Below are 22,631 nucleotides of genomic sequence, written 5' to 3'. Positions count from 1 at the left end.
TATACTACACCCAACAGTGGGGGAATCCACCTTCAAGGTAATCTATACTCCACCCAACAGTGGGGAAATCCACCTTCAAGGTAATCTATACTACACCCAACAGTGGGGGAATCCACCTTCAAGGTAATCTATACTACACCCAACAGTGGGGGAATCCACCTTCAAGGTAATCTATACTACACCCAACAGTGGGGAATCCACCTTCAAGGTAATCTATACTACACCCAACAGTGGGGAATCCACCTTCAAGGTAATCTATATACTCTACCAACCAGTGGGGGATCCGCCTTTAAGGCTAACTTAACTAACAGTTACTCATTCAAGACACTCCTTATTTCACTCTGTAGCCTTCAAGGTTGAATACCTACTGAACAAAGGATAGCATAATGTGTTTTCTTTCTTTAAAAAAGAGATTTGGTATGAGATGTGAGATAACAAACTTGTCAGGACAACTGAGATAATTTCCTGTTGTGTGATTTACCAGGATGTATTAACCTCTGATGTTTAATTGACAGACACTACAGCACTCATGTTTGAGACCAGTGACCTGACAGAAGCATCACCTGCGACGGTCACTCGCTGTTCCATCCTCCACTTCAGTCAGGACACCGTCCAGTGGAAGTCCTTGTTTGACCGCTGGTTGAAGACAGCCAAGAGTCGCTGGGTCATAACGTCTACAGTGTAAGTCTATCAGAAAAAAAATAAAAATGAAATTAAAAAAATGTTTTAGGATATCAAAGTTGATATGAAATTTTTCAGACAGGGGACTATCTTTATTTCTGATCTTGAGATATTTTAGCTAATTAATGATGTAGCCATTACATGGATTAAGCCTTTGATAACTGTAACAGTACATGTACCTGTATATGTGATGTCTATTTCAGGGTGAAGGTATGGGAAGATTTAGTGCGAGATGTGTTTGGTCCCACGCTCAAATTCCTACGCCAGGAGTGTTGCCCAGCCCTCCTCACAGACGTGGGTCATACTGCTGCCCAGACTAACCAGGTGGCGCCAGGAATCCAAGAAATCAGCACGTTCCTGAGATACATGACTGCCTTACTGGACAAGGGCTTTCTCCGTGAGGAGCTGGAGCAGCGGGAGAAACAGGCTGAGATAGATGGTAAGATCATGGGGTCAAAGTGTACACAGAGGTGGAGAGTAAGGTCATGGGGTCAAAGAAGTGTACAATGAGATAGAGGTCACAAGGTCAAAGTTAAAACTGAGGTAGAGGGTATAAGGCCACAAGGTCAAAGTGTACACTGAGGTGGAGAGTAAGGTCGTGGGGTCAAAGAAGTTTAAACTGAGATTGAGGTATAAGGTCACAAGGTCAAAGTTTACACTGAGGTAAGGTAATAGGGTCAAAGTGTACACTTAGGTGGAGGGTATAAGGTCACAAGGTCAAAGTTTACACTGAGGTAGAGGTAGAAGGTCAAAGTTTACACTGAGGTAAGGTTAAGAATGTACACTGAACACTGAAGCAGATGGAAAGGTCACTTTACATATAACATACAAAATACCATGTTAGAGCTCAGTTGTGGAAGATCCACTGACTTTATTAGTCAAGCTTTATTAATTCAGTAAATAAAATTTTTACAGAGGCAGGGAAGAAGTCGCCAACAAGTAGCATCATGACTTCCCAACATGCTGCGAGTCGACTGACTGGGAGCTCACATATTGAACAACTCATTCCTAACTACCTGGAGATTCTCAAGGGTGTATTTGCATTCTCCTACATCTGGGGTTTCGGCGGTCACATCCATGAAAGGTGGGCATTTTAACTCAATTCTGAAAATACAGAATGTTTATGATTATCATGTAATATTTGTGATATGATTAAAAGCATGTATATTAGATATAATTAACAATATGTATAGTATTATATAATAATTATATTGTTTTGTATGATGTAATATATAGTACATATCATGTCTCGTATATAGTTGATAGTATGATGTTTATAATATTTTTATTTTATTTTTATGATATACTTAATACAAGTAGATGCTGAAAGCATTTTGTACTCTGCTATTTATAATTTTGATTTTTTATAAACACTCCCTTTATCTAGTTAACAATGTTTCCTCTATTGCTCTTTGTTCAGGTTCAAGGACAGGTTCAGCAAGTTTTCCCATGATGCTCTGTACCGGACCTCCCACCCAGTGCGAATCCCTATGATGGGCTCTGTGTATGACTATTGTCTAGATGAGCAGACTGGCACCTTCATCCGCTGGAGTGACAAACAGCAGGAACGCACAAAGATCATGGCCGGTGGATTTACCCTGACAACTGAGGTGAGGGCTTGTTATTTTGGCATCCCATCGTTTTAAAGTTAATCAAACTTGAGTAAATTCTGTTAAACTGAACTAATATTAAAGCCAAAAAAACGTCTGGTTGATGTAAAAAAAGGTACATTTTGTTTACAGGTTGAGAAGTATACATACCACATGGACCTTTTACTGGATGCTCGCCAGCCTGTCCTCCTAGCAGGCAATCCAGGTGTAGGCAAAACTACCCTTATACAGGTAAATATTGTCCTACATGTAAACACTCACACAATTATCTTAGTCTTTAATTACCTGTCTTGATCTAGTTGACCTGTCTTGATCTAGTTGACCTGTTCTGATCTAGTTGACCTGTCTTGATCTAGTTGACCTGTTCTGAACTAGTTGACCTGTTCTGATCTAGTTTACCTGTGCTATCCTAGCTTACCTGTTTTGATCTAGTTTACCTGTAATAACGTGCCATGATCTAATCTACCTGTGTTTACCTGTTCTGATCTAGTTTACCTGTTCTGATCTAGTTAACCTGTATTAACTTGCCATGACCTACTTTGCCTGTTCACCTGAGCTGTCCTAGTTTACCTGTTCTGATCTAGTTTACCTGTGTAAATTTGCCATGATCTACTTTAACTGTGTTTACCTATTTTGATCTAATTTACCTGTGTTAACTTGCCATTATCTACTTTACTTATGTTTACCTATGCTGTTCTAGTTTACCTGTGCTGTCCTAGTTTACCTGTTCTGATCTAATTTATCTAAGTTTAGTTATTGCCTGTTGTTTCTCCAACAGAACATGATCCTGTCTAAGCACAGCTCGACCAGTATCATCATGTCACGTTGTATGTCGTCGGAGCTCTTCCAGCACACTATGGTGGCCCAGATCCTGGAGCTCAAACACAAGACGTCCAATGTATTATCAGGCCCCGGTGGGACTAGTTCACCTCCCAAGTCCCAACAGTACCATCTCTTCTTTGTGGACGACCTCAGCCATGCACAATGCTATGAAAGTAAGTCAGGTCACATTATTTCCATAAAGAGGTTTTTAAGTTCTGAACTAATGCAATAGTTTGCCAGGATTCTTGACATAGTTGGAAGACACATACATTTAGATACTCCAGGTGTCCTAAGTCTAGACAGATTTTGACTGAATTTGGCATAACACAATTTAATATGTTGGTAAATATAGACCCTGATGCGACTTCTTTGGTATATGTTTCAGACTATCAGCCCCCTCTAGAGCTACTCAAACAGGTGTTATCAGAGGGTGGTACATATGACCAACAACGTCAGGAGTTCCAAGGCATGGAGGAGGCACTGTTCCTGGCAGCCACCACCCTCCCCAGTGTACCAGGTAAGCTAGTGACAAGTATAATATAGCCGATAAAAGGCTGTTGAAAACAGCATCCAGCCTCCCTTGTATCAGCTGATAAAAGGCTGTTGAAAACGGCATCCACCCTCCCTAGTGTGCCAGGTAAGTTGGTGACAAGTATAATATAGCACCCTCCCTTGTTTTAGCTGGTTAAGGCTGTTGAAAACAGCATCCACCCTCCCTAATGTTCACGGTAATGTGGTGACAAGTATAGTATAGCACCCTCCCTTGTATAAGCTGGTTAAGGCTGTTGAAAACAGCATCCACCCTCCCTTGTATTACCTGATAAAAGGCTGTTAAAAACAACCATCACCCTCCCAAGGGTACCGAGGTGAATTGGCCAACATACATTATAGCTATTACATTTAACTACTTACCTCCCTTGTGAAATGATTCAGTACTGTTTTAAACAACTATAATCATTGAGTAGTACATTGTTACACATGAAACAGGAGAGAAATGAAATATATTTAATATGTGAGATAAATTGTTGTTTTATTTTTTACTTCAAGGTTCAGGAATGGGCCGGGCCTGCCATGTGATGTCATCACGTCTCACACGACTGTTTGTGACATTAACACTGTTTACACCAGCCCTAGACGGCCTACTCAGTATGTATGGCCGCAGTCTACAGAACTGGCTTGAGGAATTCCCCACCTACTCCGTGGAGCACCACTTTGAGTTTGCCAGGGTAACTGATCTGAATTGTTTAACTAGGTCAATTCTATGTATCTTGTTACTTATGATCTGAAAAGATGTTTTTTTTTTTAATTAAAAAATGGTTTCAGAAAAATTGACAGTACAAATTATCTGAATGTGTTTGGGTCCCTCAGGATTTCTTTTTTTTCCCCCTACTGTAACAATGCTCTTTCATGTTATAGGCGATGACCCTCGCCCTCCTAGAGATGTACCATCGTATCAAGGAGAAGTTCCGCGCCACTCCAGCCAACGCCCACTACATCTTCACACTCCACGACATTTCACGTGTCGTCCATGGAATTCTCCTCATGTCTCCAAGGTCAAGGACACGCAAAATGATGAGGCGTAAAAAAGATGGCCATACAGACTCTCGTAAGTAGTATGATGGTGATCCTTTTTTCTGTACATCTTGGTTATAATAAGCGGAAACAGAAAGATCAAAATTGAATTCGTTCTTGAACATATTTATTTAACTGATAAAAAGTACAATGTACATAGCAAAATTTTATAACTTTCTGAAACAATTGTTAATTTATGTTTTGGCGTTATTGAAATTTTCATCATGTTTGGATTTAAATAATATATCATGCAGGTGGTAGCCATAGCAACCAGGTGTCACGCCAAACTTTATGGGATATTTTTACTGATTTTTCTTTTTGGCGTTATTGAAATTTTCATCAATTCTGAAATTATACATTATGCAGGTGGTAGCCGTAGTAACCAGGTGTCACGTCAGACTTCATGGGAGTCTCGCTCACGCTCCGTCAGTATGGCCAGTGGTGCACAGCCGCAGGAGACAGCGGCGCCAATGATGAAGGTCATCGCCCAGCTGTGGTGTCATGAGTGCACACGCACATTTGCTGACCGCCTCGTTGCTGAGGATGGTAAGTCTCCGTATCATTTTTATTATGTTTTTTTTTTTTTCATTTATTGATTGATGTAAAAGTAAAATCAGTTCTTTTCTGCAAAAGAAAGGTTAAGAACAAGTCTTTATACCCCCACAACGAAGTTAGGGGGGTATACTGGAATCAGGTTGTCTGTCCGTCCATCCGTCTGTCTGTAGACACATTTTGTCCGGACAACTCCTCCTAAACCGATGGGCCGATTCCAATGAAACTTCACACACATATTAATGATCATGTGTAGATGTGCATGCCACTTTCTTTTTCTCAAAATTATGGTTGCTATGGCAACTGGTCACTATAAACAGGTTTTCCGATAAGAACCATAACTTTAAGTTTGTCCGGACAACTCCTCCTAAACCGAAGGGCCGATTTCAATGAAACTTCACACAAATATAGAGGACCATGTGTAGATGTGCATCTCACTTTCATTTCCTCAAAATTATGATTGTTATGGCAACTGGTCACTATATTACTGTGTTATCTTTGTTAGCCTCTAATTAACAGTTCCAATTCACCATTGACTCGTGCAGATTGCGGGGGTATTAGTCAGCCATCCTGGCGACAGTTCTAGTTATTTCTGTGACTGGAAAGTAGGTCAATGTCAGTCAGTTGAATGATCTTAAAATGTTAAACTGGATTAGATTTTAATTGGTAGACATCGGTTGTTATTTCAGATTCCAGCTGGTTTTCTCGGATCATTGAGGACACCGTGATGAAATATTTTTGTATGGCACGTGATGATCCCAAGACTGAAATGGCAGCCATCTCTGAAGAAACTGTCTCTCAAACGGTAATTCTTTCATCAAAAGGAATAAATCTTTATAACATTATTTTTACTGTGTTCTTATTTTAAAAGTAATTTATTTGATCTTTTTTATGATATGTAGAGTCTCGTGAACTTGTGTGATTTTCTTTACAGGGTCGAGTAACACCACAGACAACTTCGCCCCTCCCTGCTTCACCAGCGGAGGACGAGGAGGAAGAGGAAGAGACAAGAGAGGTGAAACTAGAGAACTTACCTAAGCTGGAGGAAGTGAAGGAGGATGAGGAGGAGGAAGAGGATACCAAGTCTCAGTCACAGACGCTGACTTTCTCCGTGTCGCAATCCCAAACACAGAGTGACGACCTGGCTAATACAACTCCAGTCACTAATAAAACAGGTAAGGATCAGGCCAACACAACCAAAACACCAACCAACTCAACCCAAACACCAACCAACACAACCCAAGTCACCATCCAACACGACCCCAGTCACCAACCAACACAACCCCAGTCACCAACCAACACGACCCCAGTCACCAACCAACACAACCCAAGTCACCATCCAACACAACCCAGTCACAAATCAACACCACCCCAGTCACAAATCAACACCACCCCAGTCACAAATCAACACCACCCCAGTCACAAATCAACACCACCCAGTCACAAATCAACACCACCCCAGTCACAAATCAACACCACCCCAGTCACCAACCAATACGACCCCAGTCACAAATCAGCACAACCCCAGTTTCCAGATATGTGTGAACGACTCCCATGATTACAGTGTAGTTTTACGAATCAAATCTAAAATCTTTTATTGATCAACAGATGGCGCCGAAACAATGGCATCAGCACGTACGGAACCACGTGGGGAGAGCGAGTCAGAGGATTATGAAACCGAATGTTCTGAGGAAACTGAGGAGAGCAGTGATACAGAAACAACTGAGACAGAGACGGACACCTATGATACACCGAGGGGTGAGTTTCTTACCTACAACACAAACTATAGAACAATAATTAAACAATACAGACAGAGACGGACACCTATGATACACCGAGGGGTGAGTTTCTTACCTACAACACAAACTATAGAACAATAATTAAACAATACAAACTGAGACAGAGACGGACAGCTATGATACACCGAGGGGTGAGTTTCTTACCTACAACACAAACTATAGAACAATAATTAAACAACACAAACTGAGACAGAGACGGACAGCTATGATACACCGAGGGGTGAGTTTCTTACCTACAACACAAACTATAGAACAATAATTAAACAATACAGACAGAGACGGACACCTATGATACACCGAGGGGTGAGTTTCTTACCTACAACACAAACTATAGAACAATAATTAAACAATACAGACAGAGACGGACACTATGATACACCGAGGGGTGAGTTTCTTACCTACAACACAAACTATAGAACAATAATTAAACAATACAGACAGAGACGGACACTATGATACACCGAGGGGTGAGTTTCTTACCTACAACACAAACTATAGAACAATAATTAAACCATACAAACTGAGACAGAGACGGGCAGATATGATACACCGAGGGGTGAGTTTCTTATCTACAACACAAACTATAGAACAATAATTAAACAATACAAACTGAGACAGAGACGGACAGCTATGATACACCGAGGGGTGAGTTTCTTAACTACAACACAAACTATAGAACAATAATTAAACAATACATTAAACTGAGACAGAGACGGACACCTATGATACACCGAGGGGTGAGTTTCTTATCTACAACACAAACTATAGAACAATAATTAAACAATACAAACTGAGACAGAGACGGACAGCTATGATACACCGAGGGGTGAGTTTCTTACCTACAACACAAACTATAGAACAATAATTAAACAATACAGACAGAGACGGACAGCTATGATACACCGAGGGGTGAGTTTCTTATCTACAACACAAACTATAGAACAATAATTAAACAATACAAACTGAGACAGAGACGGACAGCTATGATACACCGAGGGGTGAGTTTCTTACCTACAACACAAACTATAGAACAATAATTAAACAATACAGACAGAGACGGACAGCTATGATACACCGAGGGGTGAGTTTCTTATCTACAACACAAACTATAGAACAATAATTAAACAATACAAACTGAGACAGAGACGGACAGCTATGATACACCGAGGGGTGAGTTTCTTACCTACAACACAAACTATAAAACAATAATAATGCAATACAAAATGATTAATACAAACTTACAATGTATGTCATTTATGTATATTTTCACGTTTACAGATGTCGACCCAAAACAATTGGCTCCAGGCGCCTCCACTCGTCGCAGCAGTCGGGAGTCATCAGGCATGACAGGTAAATTGTCTGTGTGTTTTGAAGATTGTTTCCCTGGTCAATGTTTGTTGTGTACTGTTGTCAGTAAGTCAGCACCCTCTATTTCTGAACTAAAAATTAAGCTCTGGTTATTAAACATTCTACATTCCCTCAGAGAGATTTATATGAATTGTACATGTTAGACAACAATCCATCATTCAAGAGATATACACATTACAATCTGATTTGTATGGCGGCTACTTTAAAAAAAATATTGATCTTATGCGTACAAGATAAACACATTTTTATAGTTAACCTAATATGGCATCATAGATTTGCAACTTTTCTAACATAGAAAATGTGACTTTTGAGCTGAAGCTTAAAATCTGCAACAAGAGAAATAAATATTAATATTTTAAAAGATCTCCACTGACGTGTTAGGATACAGCTCTTTACAGAGTTTCCAGTGATGATAAGTTACACATCATTCAGATGTAAATTAGAAATTTAGCTGAATATTTTGACATTAATAAAGCACTAAATTCTACATTTGCTTAGATAACTTACTATACTGTAATGTATAGCACAATGATTGATTTTGCACTAAGTCCCAAGCATAAACTTGTTATGTTTTTCTACTATTCCATGTATGTACCACTTACTAATTGTATGCACTCACACATGTACACTCACATGTCTCCCCCTACACGTGTGAACATTTCACTTCAGACTCCAGCACACGTAGCACTGACACAAGTGTTGGTCGGGAAACTCCAAGACTTATCCACAAAGCCTCCTCAGAATCGGGACGCTCTAGCCGAGGTAAGTCTCACAAAGTCTCCTCAGAATCAGGTCGCTCTTGCCGAGGTAAGTCTCACAAAGCCTGGTCAGAAAAAGGTTGCTTTACTCGAGGTAAGTCTCACAAAGCCTTGTCAAAACAAGGTCTCTTTAGGCTAGGTATATTTGACAATGCTTCAAGGTAGGTCATACAATGAGTAGCGCCAGCAGAAGAAAGTCACACAAATCTTTGTCAGTATTATGTAAATCCAGTAGAGATTTGTCAAATAACACTTTGTTTGTCACCATGTGTTTCAGAATCAGATCCCCTATTTCTTAACCTTTTCAAGGTCATTGTAATAATGTAATAAATCTCAACATCGTCTTGGTCAAGGTTATAGGTTGCCATGGTTTTTTTTATCAATGCCAATGCTTTTTTAATGAATTTTATTAGAACGTAACAATGTCAAGATCTCTTGTCTAAATATCAATTGTCTTGGTTAAAACCCCTACACCTTAACTCAACACATCACCAGATTGTTTCCCTCGTGTAGTTTTTGCACTATTGACAGTCCTGGCATTACTCATGTTCTTTTGAATGAATTGAAAATGTAGAGATTTTATTGAGGTAATGAATTGAATTGTCAAATACTGGCAAGAGGCAATAAACTTTCTTATGATTGTTTGTACATGATAAATTCTAAACTAGTTTATCATTTCTTTAAATTTCTACCTCTGCCTACTAGTAGCTAAATCTAAAAATAGCAAAATCCATGAAACATCCATAGAATATAAATTGAAGTCAACTAGATTTATTGCTTTAAAAATTCAACATCAGTGAAATTGGTTGTGTTTGCTGCGTGCCAGAGTGGTTTAACTTTGTAAATTGAAGGTTTTCCATTTCAGTACTTTGATTGTGTGTTGATGACAATAAGTTGGGGTTTTTTTTGTTAATTTTCTTGGATCCAGGCTGGTTGAACATTTCAGTACTTTCAGTACTTTGATTTTGTGTTTTTAGGGAGCCAAGGTGGAACTGTTGGAGGAAAAGTGTCAACCACGCCTAGTCTAAAGCCACAGGGAAGATCTGGCCACGGCAGTCTAAAGATGAAGACAGTGACATTTAAAGCAGGTCTGCTGGCAGACTGGGAACACGAGGCCTACTTTGGTCCTCTGATGAGTATGGAGGAGGTAGGCATCTCCCATCAATACTGTTATAGGGCCTCTGGAAAACCTCCAAGGCATTACACACCATCTGCGTTTGATTGGGCAAGCCAAGAGGTCATGACCCAAGCTCACCATTGCTGTGAGGGGTATCAGTTTTAGTATATAAATTATATACAATGTAGTAACAAATGATGTACCTTTATTATGTAACAAATGATATATATATAATGTACCGTTTATAACATATGATGTGTAGCAGAACTGGATTACGCTGATCATGGGCGACCAGGTATTTCAGTTGGGAGAGTATCAGTCTAGAGTTCAGAGGGTCGGGGTTCGAACCCTGTCTAGCCGCTTCATTTTCTCTCTCTCCTGTTAAGAAATTGACGAGCTTGCCAACCCTTGTTTAAAGTAGTGGGAGTATACTTAGTAAGGGGATACCCAAACTTGTGGTCTTCAAGGACAAACACTTGAAAAATGGAGGGAAGTATATGTAGCGGAACTGGTTTTGGTCATTCATCGCAGACCAGGTAGCTCTGTTGTTAGGGTGTCCGTCTGGAGTTTGGAGCGTCCCAGGTTCAAACCCCGGTCTGGACGCTAAATTTTCTCTTTCTCCTGTCACAAATGTAACAAATTAAATATTCCAAGTAATGTAATAAAATTATCTTTCTTTGTTCTTCAGATCCGAGCTCCATCAGACTCTCTCACTGACTTCATCTTCTCCAAATTCTTCCTGACAACCCACACGGAGACACAGGGTATCCAGGTTGAGAAAGGTGAGCTTCGAAACATTTCTTTGACAAATAGACACACAAACTGGCAATGTGTCAGTGTGTTGATGCGAAACTTTGTAAGCTATATAAGATATTAATGTGTGTGATATATGTTGTAGGTTACGTTGATAGTCAGGAGGATGTACTGGCAGACGCCCTCAACACTTGTCTGAATGTATACAATGCAGGGACTTCACAGCGCCTTGAGCTTGTGTTTTTCAGTGAGGCTCTACGCCATGCAGCTAGGCTGAGTCGCGTACTGGTAAGTCAAAGGTCAACGTAGGAAATCGGACCCTTCAAAACTATTTATAATCCAAGCTAAATTAAATAATTCTTTGAAAACCTATTAGTTTTATAATGTTCTATAAGATGGGAAATTATTATCAAATTATCAACATATAACATAATTTCATTCCCATACTCATATGTTTATTTTCGAGTACGATATCTGATGTTAATTATTCAGGCAATCCCAGGAGGCCATGCTTTGTTGCTCGGGATGACGTACTCCACGGGGCGAGCAACTCTAGTCCGCTTAGCTTCCTATATCGCCCATTGTAAGGTAAGCGTTGCCCCTCATCGGACTAAGACAACAGTTTGAGAGACTAAAAGCCTCTAAATTAATTCTGACTAGAAACAGATTATAGATATAGAACTTTGGGAAGTTATAGATTTCTTAAGGCACAAAGATCACACACAAATACGACAACATTTTTGATAGATAAACGCTACATTTAGAATAAAGTTGATAGAATCATGGGACAGATACGAGACTGATCTCTACCCCATCATGTGGAGGTAAGATATTGCTCAACTTCTTGATTAAAACAGATTGAAATAAACTCCAACATAAGTTATATATAAGTAGAGCATAGGTACGTTTTCAGTGTGGTTTTGACATGCTTTAGACATTTATGCATATTCAGAAAGCTCCCGGTAGCTGCTGCAGGCGTAAATGTCGTGGGGTAAGTCGTGTGTAGTAAGATGGTGTGTCATAAGGTGTTTGAAGGCATGTCATACGACGTGTGTGGTACGTGTGTGATGCATGCTGGGTGGTATAATCAGACATTGGGACTTAATTATGTAACCATGGTAACGACATTTACCTCTAATGTTTAGTTCAGTTGTTAAACCTTAACAACAGTAGTTTAGAAATATAAACCTTAACTACTGTTAAAGGTGATGTAGTTAAAGTGTGGTTAGAGAACATTAATACCTGGTAATATAATTAATTAAGGTGTGGTTAGAACCGTTAAGGTTTAAGACAATAGTTAAAGTGTGGTTAGAACATTAGTGATACAGTTAAGGTTTGGTTAGAACATTAGTGATATAGTTAAGGTTAGAACATTAGTGATACAGTTAAGGTGTGGTTAGAACATTAGAGATATAGTTAAGGTGTGGTTAGAACATTAGTGATACAGTTAAAGTGAGGTTAGAACATTAGTGATATAGTTAAGGTGAGGTTAGAACATTAGTGATACAGTTAAGTTGTGGTTAGAACATTAGTGATACAGTTAAGGTAGGTTAGAATATTAGTAATACAGTTAAAATGAGGTTAGAACATCAGTGATATAGTTAAGGAGGAGTTAAATCATTCGTGATAAGTTAAGGTATGATTAGAACATTAGTGATATAGTTAAGGTGTGGTTAGTACATTAGTGATAAAGGTTAGGTGTGGTTAGAACATAAGTTATATAGTTAAGTTGTGGTTAGAACATTAGTGATACAGTTAAGGTGCAGTTAGAACACTAGTGATATAGTTAAGTTGTGGTTAGAACATTAATGATATAGTTAAGGTGCAGTTAGAACACTAGTGATATAGTTAAGTTGTGGTTAGAACACTAGTGATATAGTTAAGGTAGGTTAGAATATTAGTAATACAGTTAAAATGAGGTTAGAACATCAGTGATATAGTTAAGGTGTGGTTAGAACACTAGTGATATAGTTAAGGTAGGTTAGAATATTAGTAATACAGTTAAAATGAGGTTAGAACATCAGTGATATAGTTAAGGTGTGGTTAGAACATTAGTGATATAGTTAAGGTGAGGTTAGAACATTAGTGATATAGTTAAGGTGTGGTTAGAACATTAGTGATACAGTTAAGGTGTGGTTAGAACATTAGTGATACAGTTAAGGTGAGGTTAGAACATTAGTGATACAGTTAAGGTGTGGTTAGAACATTAGTGATATAGTTAAGGTGAGGTTAGAACATTAGTGATATAGTTAAGTTGTGGCTAGTAGAACATTTTCATACATATATCTTTTGAGTAGATGATTTTGATATTTGCAATATGAACAAATTCTAAAAAGAAAATTGTTCCAGAGATTATCTTTATTTCAGTTTTAATTATAGAAATGTCAGATTTAAGTTTTCAGGGCGTTTTTTATCAGTATGTGGTCAGAGTAAAATCCATATGTTGTTCGAATATCAGTGTACAGTCAATACGCTTACACAGTGTACTCACATTGGGACAGAATTATCACGATTCTGTCTTACAAGTTTGGTAAAATACTGGATTTTATTATCTGTATTGAGCTTATTGTAGATATTATGTAATGCATGATTAACTGGTCCAGTCTTTAATGCATGGTTAATGACAATGATGCTGATGTTTGTAATGACTAAAGCATGGAGTGGCCTTGTGAAAAAGGTGAAGTGGGTATCATTGTCTCTCAGGGTGAAACAGAGGGTGGGCGTGTCTCAAAGTGATGTTAAGGGTGGGCGTGTCTCAAGGTGAAGTGGAGGGTAACATAGGTCTGTCACAAGTGAAACAGAGGGTGAGCATTTTTCAAAGTGAAGTGGAGGGTGGGTGTGTCTAAAGCAAAACACAGAGGAGGTGTGTCTAAAGATGAAGTGGAGGGTGGGCATGTCTCAAGATGAAGTGAAGGTTGGGTGTGTCTCAAGGTCAAGTGGAGGTAGGGTGTGTCTCAAGATGAAGTGGAGGGTGGGCATGTCACAAGGTGAAGTGGAAGGTGGGTGTGTCTCAAGGTCAAGTGGAGGGTGGGTGTGTCTCAAGATGAAGTGGAGGGTGGGTGTGTCTCAAGGTGAAGTGGAGGGTGGGCATGTCACAAGGTGTAGTGGAGGGTGGGCATGTCTCAAGGTGAAGTGGAGGGTGGGTGTGTCACAAGGTGAAGTGGAGGGTGGGCATGTCACAAGGTGAAGTGGAGGGTGGGCGTGTCTCAAGGTGTAGTGGAGGGTGGGCATGTCTCAAGGTGAGGTGGAGGGTGGGCATGTCTCAAGGTGAAGTGGAGGGTGGGCATGTCACAAGGTGAAGTGGAGGGTGGGCGTGTCTCAAGGTCAAGTGGAGGGTGGGCGTGTCTCAAGGTCAAGTGGAGGGTGGGCATGTCACAAGGTCAAGTGGAGGGTGGGCGTGTCTCAAGGTGAAATGGAGGGTGGGCATGTCTCAAGGTGAAATGGAGGGTGGGCATGTCACAAGGTGAAGTGGAGGGTGGGTGTGTCTCTAGGTGAAGTGAAGGGTGGGCGTGTCTCAAGGTGAAATGGAGAGTGGGCGTGTCTCAAGGTCAAGTGGAGGGTGGGTGTGTCTCAAGGTCAAGTGGAGGGTGGGGGTGTCTCAAGGTCAAGTGGAGGGTGGGGGTGTCTCAAGCAAAATACAGAGCGGGCATGTCACAAGGTGAAGTGGAGGGTGGGCGTGTCTCAAGGTCAAGTGGAGGGTGGGTGTGTCTCAAGGTCAAGTGGAGGGTGGGGGTGTCTCAAGCAAAATTACAGAGCAGGCATGTCACAAGGTGAAGTGGAGGGTGGGTGTGTCTCAAGGTCAAGTGGAGGGTGGGTGTGTCTCAAGATGAAGTGGAGGGTGGGTGTGTCACAAGGTGAAGTGGAGGGTGGGCGTGTCTCAAGGTGAAGTGGAGGGTGGACTTGTCTCAAGGTCAAGTGGAGGGTGGGTGTGTCACAAGGAGAAGTGGAGGGTGGGCGTGTCTCAAGGTCAAGTGGAGGGTGGGCTTGTCTCAAGGTGAAATGGAGGGTGGGCATGTCTCAAGGTGAAGTGGAGGGTGGGCGTGTTTCAAGGTGAAATGGAGGGTGGGCATGTCACAAGGTGAAGTGGAGGGTGGGCGTGTCTCAAGGTCAAGTGGAGGGTGGGTGTGTCACAAGGTAAAGTGGAGGGTGGGCATGTCTCAAGGTGAAGTGGAGGGTGGGCGTGTCTTAAGGTGAAGTGGAGGGTGGGTGTGTCACAAGGTGAAGTGGAGGGTGGGCGTGTCACAAGGTGAAGTGGAGGGTGGGCGTGTCTCAAGGTGTAGTGGAGGGGGGGCATGTCTCAAGCAAAATACAGAGTGGGCATGTCACAAGGTGAAATGGAGGGTGGGCATGTCACAAGGTGAAGTGGAGGGTGGGCGTGTCTCAAGGTGAAATGGAGGGTGGGCATGTCACAAGGTGTAGTGGAGGGTGGGCATTTCTCAAGGTGTAGTGGAGGGTGGGCATGTCTCAATGTTAAGTGGGGTTGGGGTTTTCTCAAGGTGAAACAGAATGTGGGGGTGTCTCAAGGTAAAAAGGATGAAGGATTGGAGGGTAAGGGTGTCTCTCTATCTATCAGGAAAAGTTGAGGGTCTCGATAACAATAATTGTTACAGTGTCTGATTGGGGATATCTAACAGCTAACAGCATGGCAGTAATTCATTCAATGAACTTCTTGGAGTTTAAATATCTTTCTTATTGAATCCATACTACAAGCCCACAAACTTTAACACTTGTGTGTTGATGTGCCTATTGTTGTGTCACAGCTGAGTGGTGGGAGGTGTGAGGGGCGGAACTGCTGGGTAAGTGGGCGTGGTAAAGGGCATGTTCCTCCTGGTGATTGGTCCCTAAAGTAAACCAAGCTATCATAAATCATGTGTCCTCTACAAACTCATCTCCTATTGGTCATATCTGGCTAAGTAACCTTAAAACATACCAAACTATTATTGTATAATGTGTCCTCTACAAACTCATCTCCTCAAAACCTTTAAAACATCATTCTTGTCTATATGCCCATCTTCTGCTGGTCATGTTACTTATGTCACCTTGGTAAATTATTCCCAAAGTATTTCTGTATGATTAAGTCTAATATAACCCCTCTTTAATGTCCATCTCTAAATCCACTCTTTAACAAAATTATCTTAATACAAAGACAGAATTCAGAATCATTAAATCGGCCATATATATTAACACAAGTCTCACTGTCAAAACTTGCCATTCGTCATAGCTCACATTACATGATGGAAACTTTTTTATGGCAATTCTTCGGATTTGAGGATTCGTTTGACTTAATTTAGTTAACCTTTCCAGAACAAAAAGCATCAATTATCTGAAACCTTACTGAAGATATAATGGACATCTTGTTTAACACAATACAACTAATGACATCTTCAGGCTCCCCTTTTGAAGAATGGCTTTCCAGGCCTTCTCTGTCTCTTATTTGTTTTCATTCTCTCCTCATGGCTATTATAACCAGTATAAACCAACTTGACAAGCAAATTTTACACCAAACTCTTCATCGGTAGTTTCAAATTCATCAATTTTTGAATGTATACGAAATGCATATCAACTGTTTTGTGTATAATCATGGATTAAAATCCAAACATACTCACATGACTTCATTTTGAATAATTACACACTCGCTGGGTACAGGAGGCCAGGTTTGGTAAGACTCAAAACATTATAATATAATTCATCTCTGGTTTAACTTATGTGTCTAACTTTGTTACTAGGTCAAGGTCATTCAAACATAAATAGGTCACTGTGACCCTGTATCAGAAACTTGATGGTTTGTACTTATAGTTGTCTCGGTGGTTTGTTTTTACAGTTATTTGAACCTAAACCGCAAACAGATGTGAGCAGAAACCACCAGATTGTACGGGAACACATAAAACGAGCCTGTCACCACACAGGAATTCTGGGTAAACCCACGGTGCTGCTCATACATGAAGACTTGGGAATGGATTGTCTCGGAGACATCTGCTGTCTGATGGCGGAGGGTACGTAGGGTTGATAGGATCATTAGATCTATAATCATTAGATAAAGGTTGACAAGGATGTGTATTGGGTAACATTTGCAGGGGCCTGTTTATGCAAACAGACTCAGGTTCGTCAAATTTTAATTTTAACATTTAAGGTATAAATCTTGATAGACCTGTACATGTTATTACAGGCCTTTGTCTAAGCTTGTCTGAAAGCAACATAAAATAACCAGGTCCATAAACGAACAAGTCTGGTCCAACTCTTTAGACTGCTATAAACAAAAACAGCCCTGATGTGTTTGTAGAAGATTAAGGAAACATGGAGTGTAATAAATTCAAGTTTTCAGTTTAAAACTTCTGACTTACTCAAGGCCACTGATATTTAATTGCTATATTTACAATGACCAAGTCTTTGTCTCTTACCAATACTAGGACAGGTGTACCACATACAACCAGTGTTGTTTTGTTGTTTTGTTATTTCAGTGATTGTTGTTTGTTGTTCAAATAATTGCTGTTTGTTTCATTGTTTGTTGTTTAAGTGGTTGTTGTTTGTTGTTTAAAAGAATGTTGTTTGTTGTTTAAGTGAATGTTGTTTAAGTGGTTGTTGTTTGTTGTTTAAGTGGTTGTTGTTTGTTGTTCAAAAGAATGTTGTTTGTTTAGTTTGTTGTTTTAGTGATCGTTTATTTTGTTAATTAAGTGAATGTTCACTGTTTAAGTGAATGTTGTTTGTTGTTTAAGTGGTTGTTGTTTGTTGTTTAAAAGAATGTTGTTTGTTGTTTAAGTGAATGTTGTTTAAGTGATTGTTGTTTGTTGTTTAAGTGGTTGTTGTTTAAAAGAATGTTGTTTGTTGTTTAAGTGATTGTTGTTTATTTAGTTGTTTGTTGTTTTAGTGATCGTTTATTTTGTTAATTAAGTGAATGTTCATTGTTTAAGTGAATGTTGTTTGTTATTTAAGTTATTGTTGTTTGTTCAGTTGTTTAAGTGATTGTTGTTTGGTTTACAGGCACCAGTCCAGGTCTATACACTGATGATGAGGTACAGGCCATCGTGTCCCAGATGATGCCTGGTGGAGTACAGACCAAGCGGGTGGACAAGATAGAACAGGCCTTTGAACGATACCTGAAAAAAATCCGACAAAATCTTCATATCATTGTTTGTCTGAACTACAGAGGTAAGTGTGGATATAATGGCCGTTGACCTTCTGACTATTTATCATCTAGTGAACCGCTTTGAGATGGCTATATTACTGTGATATAGTTTAATATAAGAACTTCAAATTGTGATTGTTGTTTTATGATAGCTGTTGTCTGGTGTCAAATTATGTTCTGAGGAATTTCGAAATTACACATTATCATGTTTTCAAAAGATTATATCATGTACAACTAAAGAGGCTTCTTTTTGATACATAGACATATATATATATACACCTGTCAGGGAATCAGGAAACAATTCTGTTTAACATGTTACAATCTTATGTACTGTGTACTCAACACATTTTCAAGGATAAAATATTTGGATTAAGTGAAAATAATAATTTGTTTTTCAAAAATCTCCATTATGGGGCCAGATTTACTTAAGTACACTGGAGGGTCCAGTGCCATACCTTCCTAAGACTTCAAGTGTGTTAATTAGTTTATACCATAGCCATGGGTAATAGATTGGTCAGAACTATGCTGGCTTCTTAACAGATGACCGATGGTAAACCTGTTGACATACATTGGAAACTATGGGATGATATGGAAATAGTTAGTTTACAAGAAAGTCTTATGTTTTTAGGCAACAGTTACTCCAGTGATGTACGGAACCTCCACGACAAACTTAACCTCTACCCTAACCTGCTCAAGTATGCTTCCTCTGTCGACATGTTCCATCCCTGGACCTACGAGGCCTACGTCAAGATTGCCGAGGTCTGGCTTCAGGATCAAAGGTCAAAGGTCTGTAGCAACTTTGTGCTTTAATTTCAGACATGCAATGTGTAGCTGATATTAATTGTTTCTTCAAAAGTGCTATGTCATCAAACAGACTAATTAAGTTTGAATAAGTTTTTTTTCATATTTTTTGCCTCACCTTCTGATGAACAGGTAAGCTTTTGTATATTTTTTGCCCACCAGCTGATGAACTAGGTAAACTTTTGTATATTTTTAAACTACCATCTGATGAACTAGGTATATACATTATATATCCAAATTTCTTTTATCTGTACAGATTCCGATCCCCTGGCATCCAACCCGGATGCTGGAACAGATGACTATGACCAGCCAGGCCATGGCCTACATGCACCTCTCTGCCAAAAACATCATAGAGCGCCAGTTCTGCCACCAGAGGGAGCCACTCAGGTTCTACTCACCTTTGACCTTCATGGAGTTTGTACATTTGTTCAGGGTCATATCTGCCTTCATCGTGAAGAAGGAGAGGGTGAGTTAATTTTCAACTGTTCACACGTATCTCAGATGTTTCACCAATAATATTACAGCAAAAATTTTACTCGATTACCAAAATTTTTTTTTTGAAAGTTCAATGCCATTAAAGACTTTTTAACAAGCAGATATTTTTTTCCTCTGAAAGTGTTGTGTTTGAACATATTTATTGCATGTCTTTGGATCAAACCAATTATTTTATGTGGACTTAAATTGTCTGACGGAACAACCAACTATTATAAGGTTTATAATAATGTTTGTTAGGGAAACAGCAGTGATTTTCCTTAAAATCTAACATCATTGATCTATTATCTTATCCACCAGGAAAATATAGGCAAGCATGAACAGGCTTTGTCAAAAGTGAATGAAGCATTTGGCAGCATCAACCAGTTCAAGCGTCAAGTATCGGCTCTGACCCCCCAACACAAGGCAGCCATGGAAGAGATCAAGGAGTTAGTGGAGCAGGTGGAGGAACACCGCGAACAATACATTGAGGTAGGGGACCTGTTTATAGGGGCCAGACTGTGAAAAGGGACACAATTAAAATGGAGGGGCAGTGTATATGGGCATATCTTATAGAGGGATTATAAGGGCACAGGTTCTAGTGGGTGTATAGGGGTGCAGTTTAAAGAGGAGGGGGGGGGGGGCAGGAATGTAAAGGGGCAAAGTTTCTAGGGAGGTGGTGTATAGGGCCACAGTTTAAAGGGGAGGGGCACCAATGTAAAGGGGTACAGTTTCTAGAGAGGTTATGTATAGGGCCACAGTTTAAAGGGTAGAGGCACCAATGTAAAGGGGTACAGTTTAAAGGGGAGGGGCACCAATGTAAAGGGGTACAGTTTCTAGAGAGGTTATGTATAGGGCCACAGTTTAAAGGGGAGGGGCACCAATGTATTAAAAGGGGTACAGTTTAAAGGGGAGAGGCACCAATGTAAAGGGGTACAGTTTAAAGGGGAGGGGCACCAATGTAAAGGGGTACAGTTTAAAGGGGAGAAATGTAAAGGGGTACAGTTTAAAGGGGAGAAATGTAAAGGGGTACAGTTTAAAGGGGAGAAATGTAAAGGGGTACAGTTTAAAGGAGAGAGGCAGCAATGTAAAGGGGTACAGTTTAAAGGGGAGGGGCACCAATGTAAAGGGGTACAGTTTAAAGGGGAGGGGCACCAATGTAAAGGGGTACAGTTTAAAGGAGAGGGGCACCAATGTAAAGGGGTACAGTTTAAAGGGGAGGGGCACCAATGTAAAGGGGTACAGTTTAAAGGGGAGGGGCACCAATGTAAAGGGGTACAGTTTAAAGGGGAGGGGCACCAATGTAAAGGGGTACAGTTTAAAGGGGAGGGGCACCAATGTAAAGGGGTACAGTTTAAAGGGGAGGGGCACCAATGTAAAGGGGTACAGTTTAAAGGGGAGGGGCACCAATGTAAAGGGGTACAGTTTAAAGGGGAGGGGCACCAATGTAAAGGGGTACAGTTTAAAGGGGAGGGGCACCAATGTAAAGGGGTACAGTTTAAAGGGGAGGGGCACCAATGTAAAGGGGTACAGTTTCTAGAGAGGTTATGTATAGGGCCACAGTTTAAAGGGGAGGGGCACCAATGTATTAAAAGGGGTACAGTTTAAAGGGGAGGGGCACCAATGTAAAGGGGTACAGTTTAAAGGGGAGGGGCACCAATGTAAAGGGGTACAGTTTAAAGGGGAGAAATGTAAAGGGGTACAGTTTAAAGGGGAGGGGCACCAATGTAAAGGGGTACAGTTTCTAGAGAGGTTATGTATAGGGCCACAGTTTAAAGGGGAGGGGCACCAATGTATTAAAAGGGGTACAGTTTAAAGGGGAGGGGCACCAATGTAAAGGGGTACAGTTTAAAGGGGAGGGGCACCATTGTAAAGGGGAACAGTTTAAAGGGGAGGGGCACCAATGTAAAGGGGTACAGTTTAAAGGGGAGAGGCACCAATGTAAAGGGGTACAGTTTAAAGGGGAGGGGCACCAATGTAAAGGGGTACAGTTTAAAGGGGAGAAATGTAAAGGGGTACAGTTTAAAGGAGAGGGGCACCAATGTAAAGGGGTACAGTTTAAAGGGGAGGGGCACCAATGTAAAGGGGTACAGTTTAAAGGGGAGGGGCACCAATGTAAAGGGGTACAGTTTAAAGGAGAGGGGCACCAATGTAAAGGGGTACAGTTTAAAGGGGAGAGGCACCAATGTAAAGGGGTACAGTTTAAAGGAGAGGGGCACCAATGTAAAGGGGTACAGTTTAAAGGAGAGGGGCACCAATGTAAAGGGGTACAGTTTAAAGGAGAGGGGCACCAATGTAAAGGGGTACAGTTTAAAGGAGAGGGGCACCAATGTAAAGGGGTACAGTTTAAAGGGGAGGGGCACCAATGTAAAGGGGTACAGTTTAAAGGGGAGGGGCACCAATGTAAAGGGGTACAGTTTAAAGGGGAGAGGCACCAATGTAAAGGGGAACAGTTTAAAGGGGAGGGGCACCAATGTATTAAAAGGGGTACAGTTTAAAGGGGAGAGGCACCAATGTAAAGGGGTACAGTTTAAAGGGGAGGGGCACCAATGTAAAGGGGTACAGTTTAAAGGGGAGAAATGTAAAGGGGTACAGTTTAAAGGAGAGGGGCACCAATGTAAAGGGGTACAGTTTAAAGGAGAGGGGCACCAATGTAAAGGGGTACAGTTTAAAGGGGAGGGGCACCAATGTAAAGGGGTACAGTTTAAAGGGGAGGGGCACCAATGTAAAGGGGTACAGTTTAAAGGGGAGGGGCACCAATGTAAAGGGGTACAGTTTAAAGGGGAGAAATGTAAAGGGGTACAGTTTAAAGGGGAGGGGCAGCAATGTAAAGGGGTGCAGTTTAAAGGGGAGGGGCAGCAATGTAAAGGGGTACAGTTTAAAGGGGAGGGGCACCAATGTAAAGGGGTACAGTTTAAAGGGGAGGGGCACCAATGTAAAGGGGTACAGTTTAAAGGGGAGAGGCAGCAATGTAAAGGGGTACAGTTTAAAGGGGAGGGGCACCAATGTAAAGGGGTACAGTTTAAAGGGGAGGGGCACCAATGTAAAGGGGTACAGTTTAAAGGGGAGGGGCACCAATGTAAAGGGGTACAGTTTAAAGGGGAGGGGCACCAATGTAAAGGGGTACAGTTTAAAGGGGAGGGGCACCAATGTAAAGGGGCACAGTTTAAAGGGGAGGGGCACCAATGTAAAGGGGCACAGTTT

The 22,631-nt window shown here is 40.8% G+C and overlaps 1 protein-coding gene across 1 annotated transcript in view; it reads left to right on the top strand.

Moving 5' to 3' along the window:
- LOC117343201 (dynein heavy chain domain-containing protein 1-like) overlaps nucleotides 1–22,631 on the top strand; it is a 73,674-nt gene that overhangs the window by 28,101 nt on the left and 22,942 nt on the right. The window contains 25 exon segments of the mRNA XM_033905537.1: nucleotides 516–681; nucleotides 885–1,120; nucleotides 1,597–1,765; nucleotides 2,102–2,291; nucleotides 2,424–2,522; nucleotides 3,070–3,286; nucleotides 3,499–3,630; nucleotides 4,161–4,339; nucleotides 4,530–4,719; nucleotides 5,052–5,231; nucleotides 5,927–6,042; nucleotides 6,172–6,412; nucleotides 6,846–6,995; nucleotides 8,315–8,386; nucleotides 9,074–9,166; nucleotides 10,140–10,309; nucleotides 10,968–11,061; nucleotides 11,178–11,320; nucleotides 11,525–11,620; nucleotides 11,985–12,023; nucleotides 16,854–17,025; nucleotides 18,011–18,178; nucleotides 18,784–18,941; nucleotides 19,213–19,422; nucleotides 19,749–19,919. Of these exon segments, the coding sequence (XP_033761428.1) occupies nucleotides 516–681; nucleotides 885–1,120; nucleotides 1,597–1,765; nucleotides 2,102–2,291; nucleotides 2,424–2,522; nucleotides 3,070–3,286; nucleotides 3,499–3,630; nucleotides 4,161–4,339; nucleotides 4,530–4,719; nucleotides 5,052–5,231; nucleotides 5,927–6,042; nucleotides 6,172–6,412; nucleotides 6,846–6,995; nucleotides 8,315–8,386; nucleotides 9,074–9,166; nucleotides 10,140–10,309; nucleotides 10,968–11,061; nucleotides 11,178–11,320; nucleotides 11,525–11,620; nucleotides 11,985–12,023; nucleotides 16,854–17,025; nucleotides 18,011–18,178; nucleotides 18,784–18,941; nucleotides 19,213–19,422; nucleotides 19,749–19,919 (3,851 nt within the window).

This window comes from Pecten maximus, chromosome 15 (assembly GCF_902652985.1).
Source record: "Pecten maximus chromosome 15, xPecMax1.1, whole genome shotgun sequence".
NCBI classification, from domain to species: Eukaryota; Metazoa; Mollusca; class Bivalvia; order Pectinida; family Pectinidae; genus Pecten; species Pecten maximus.
The sequence above is the reverse complement of the archived record's forward strand: the minus strand, read 5'-3'. Positions and strand labels throughout refer to the sequence as shown.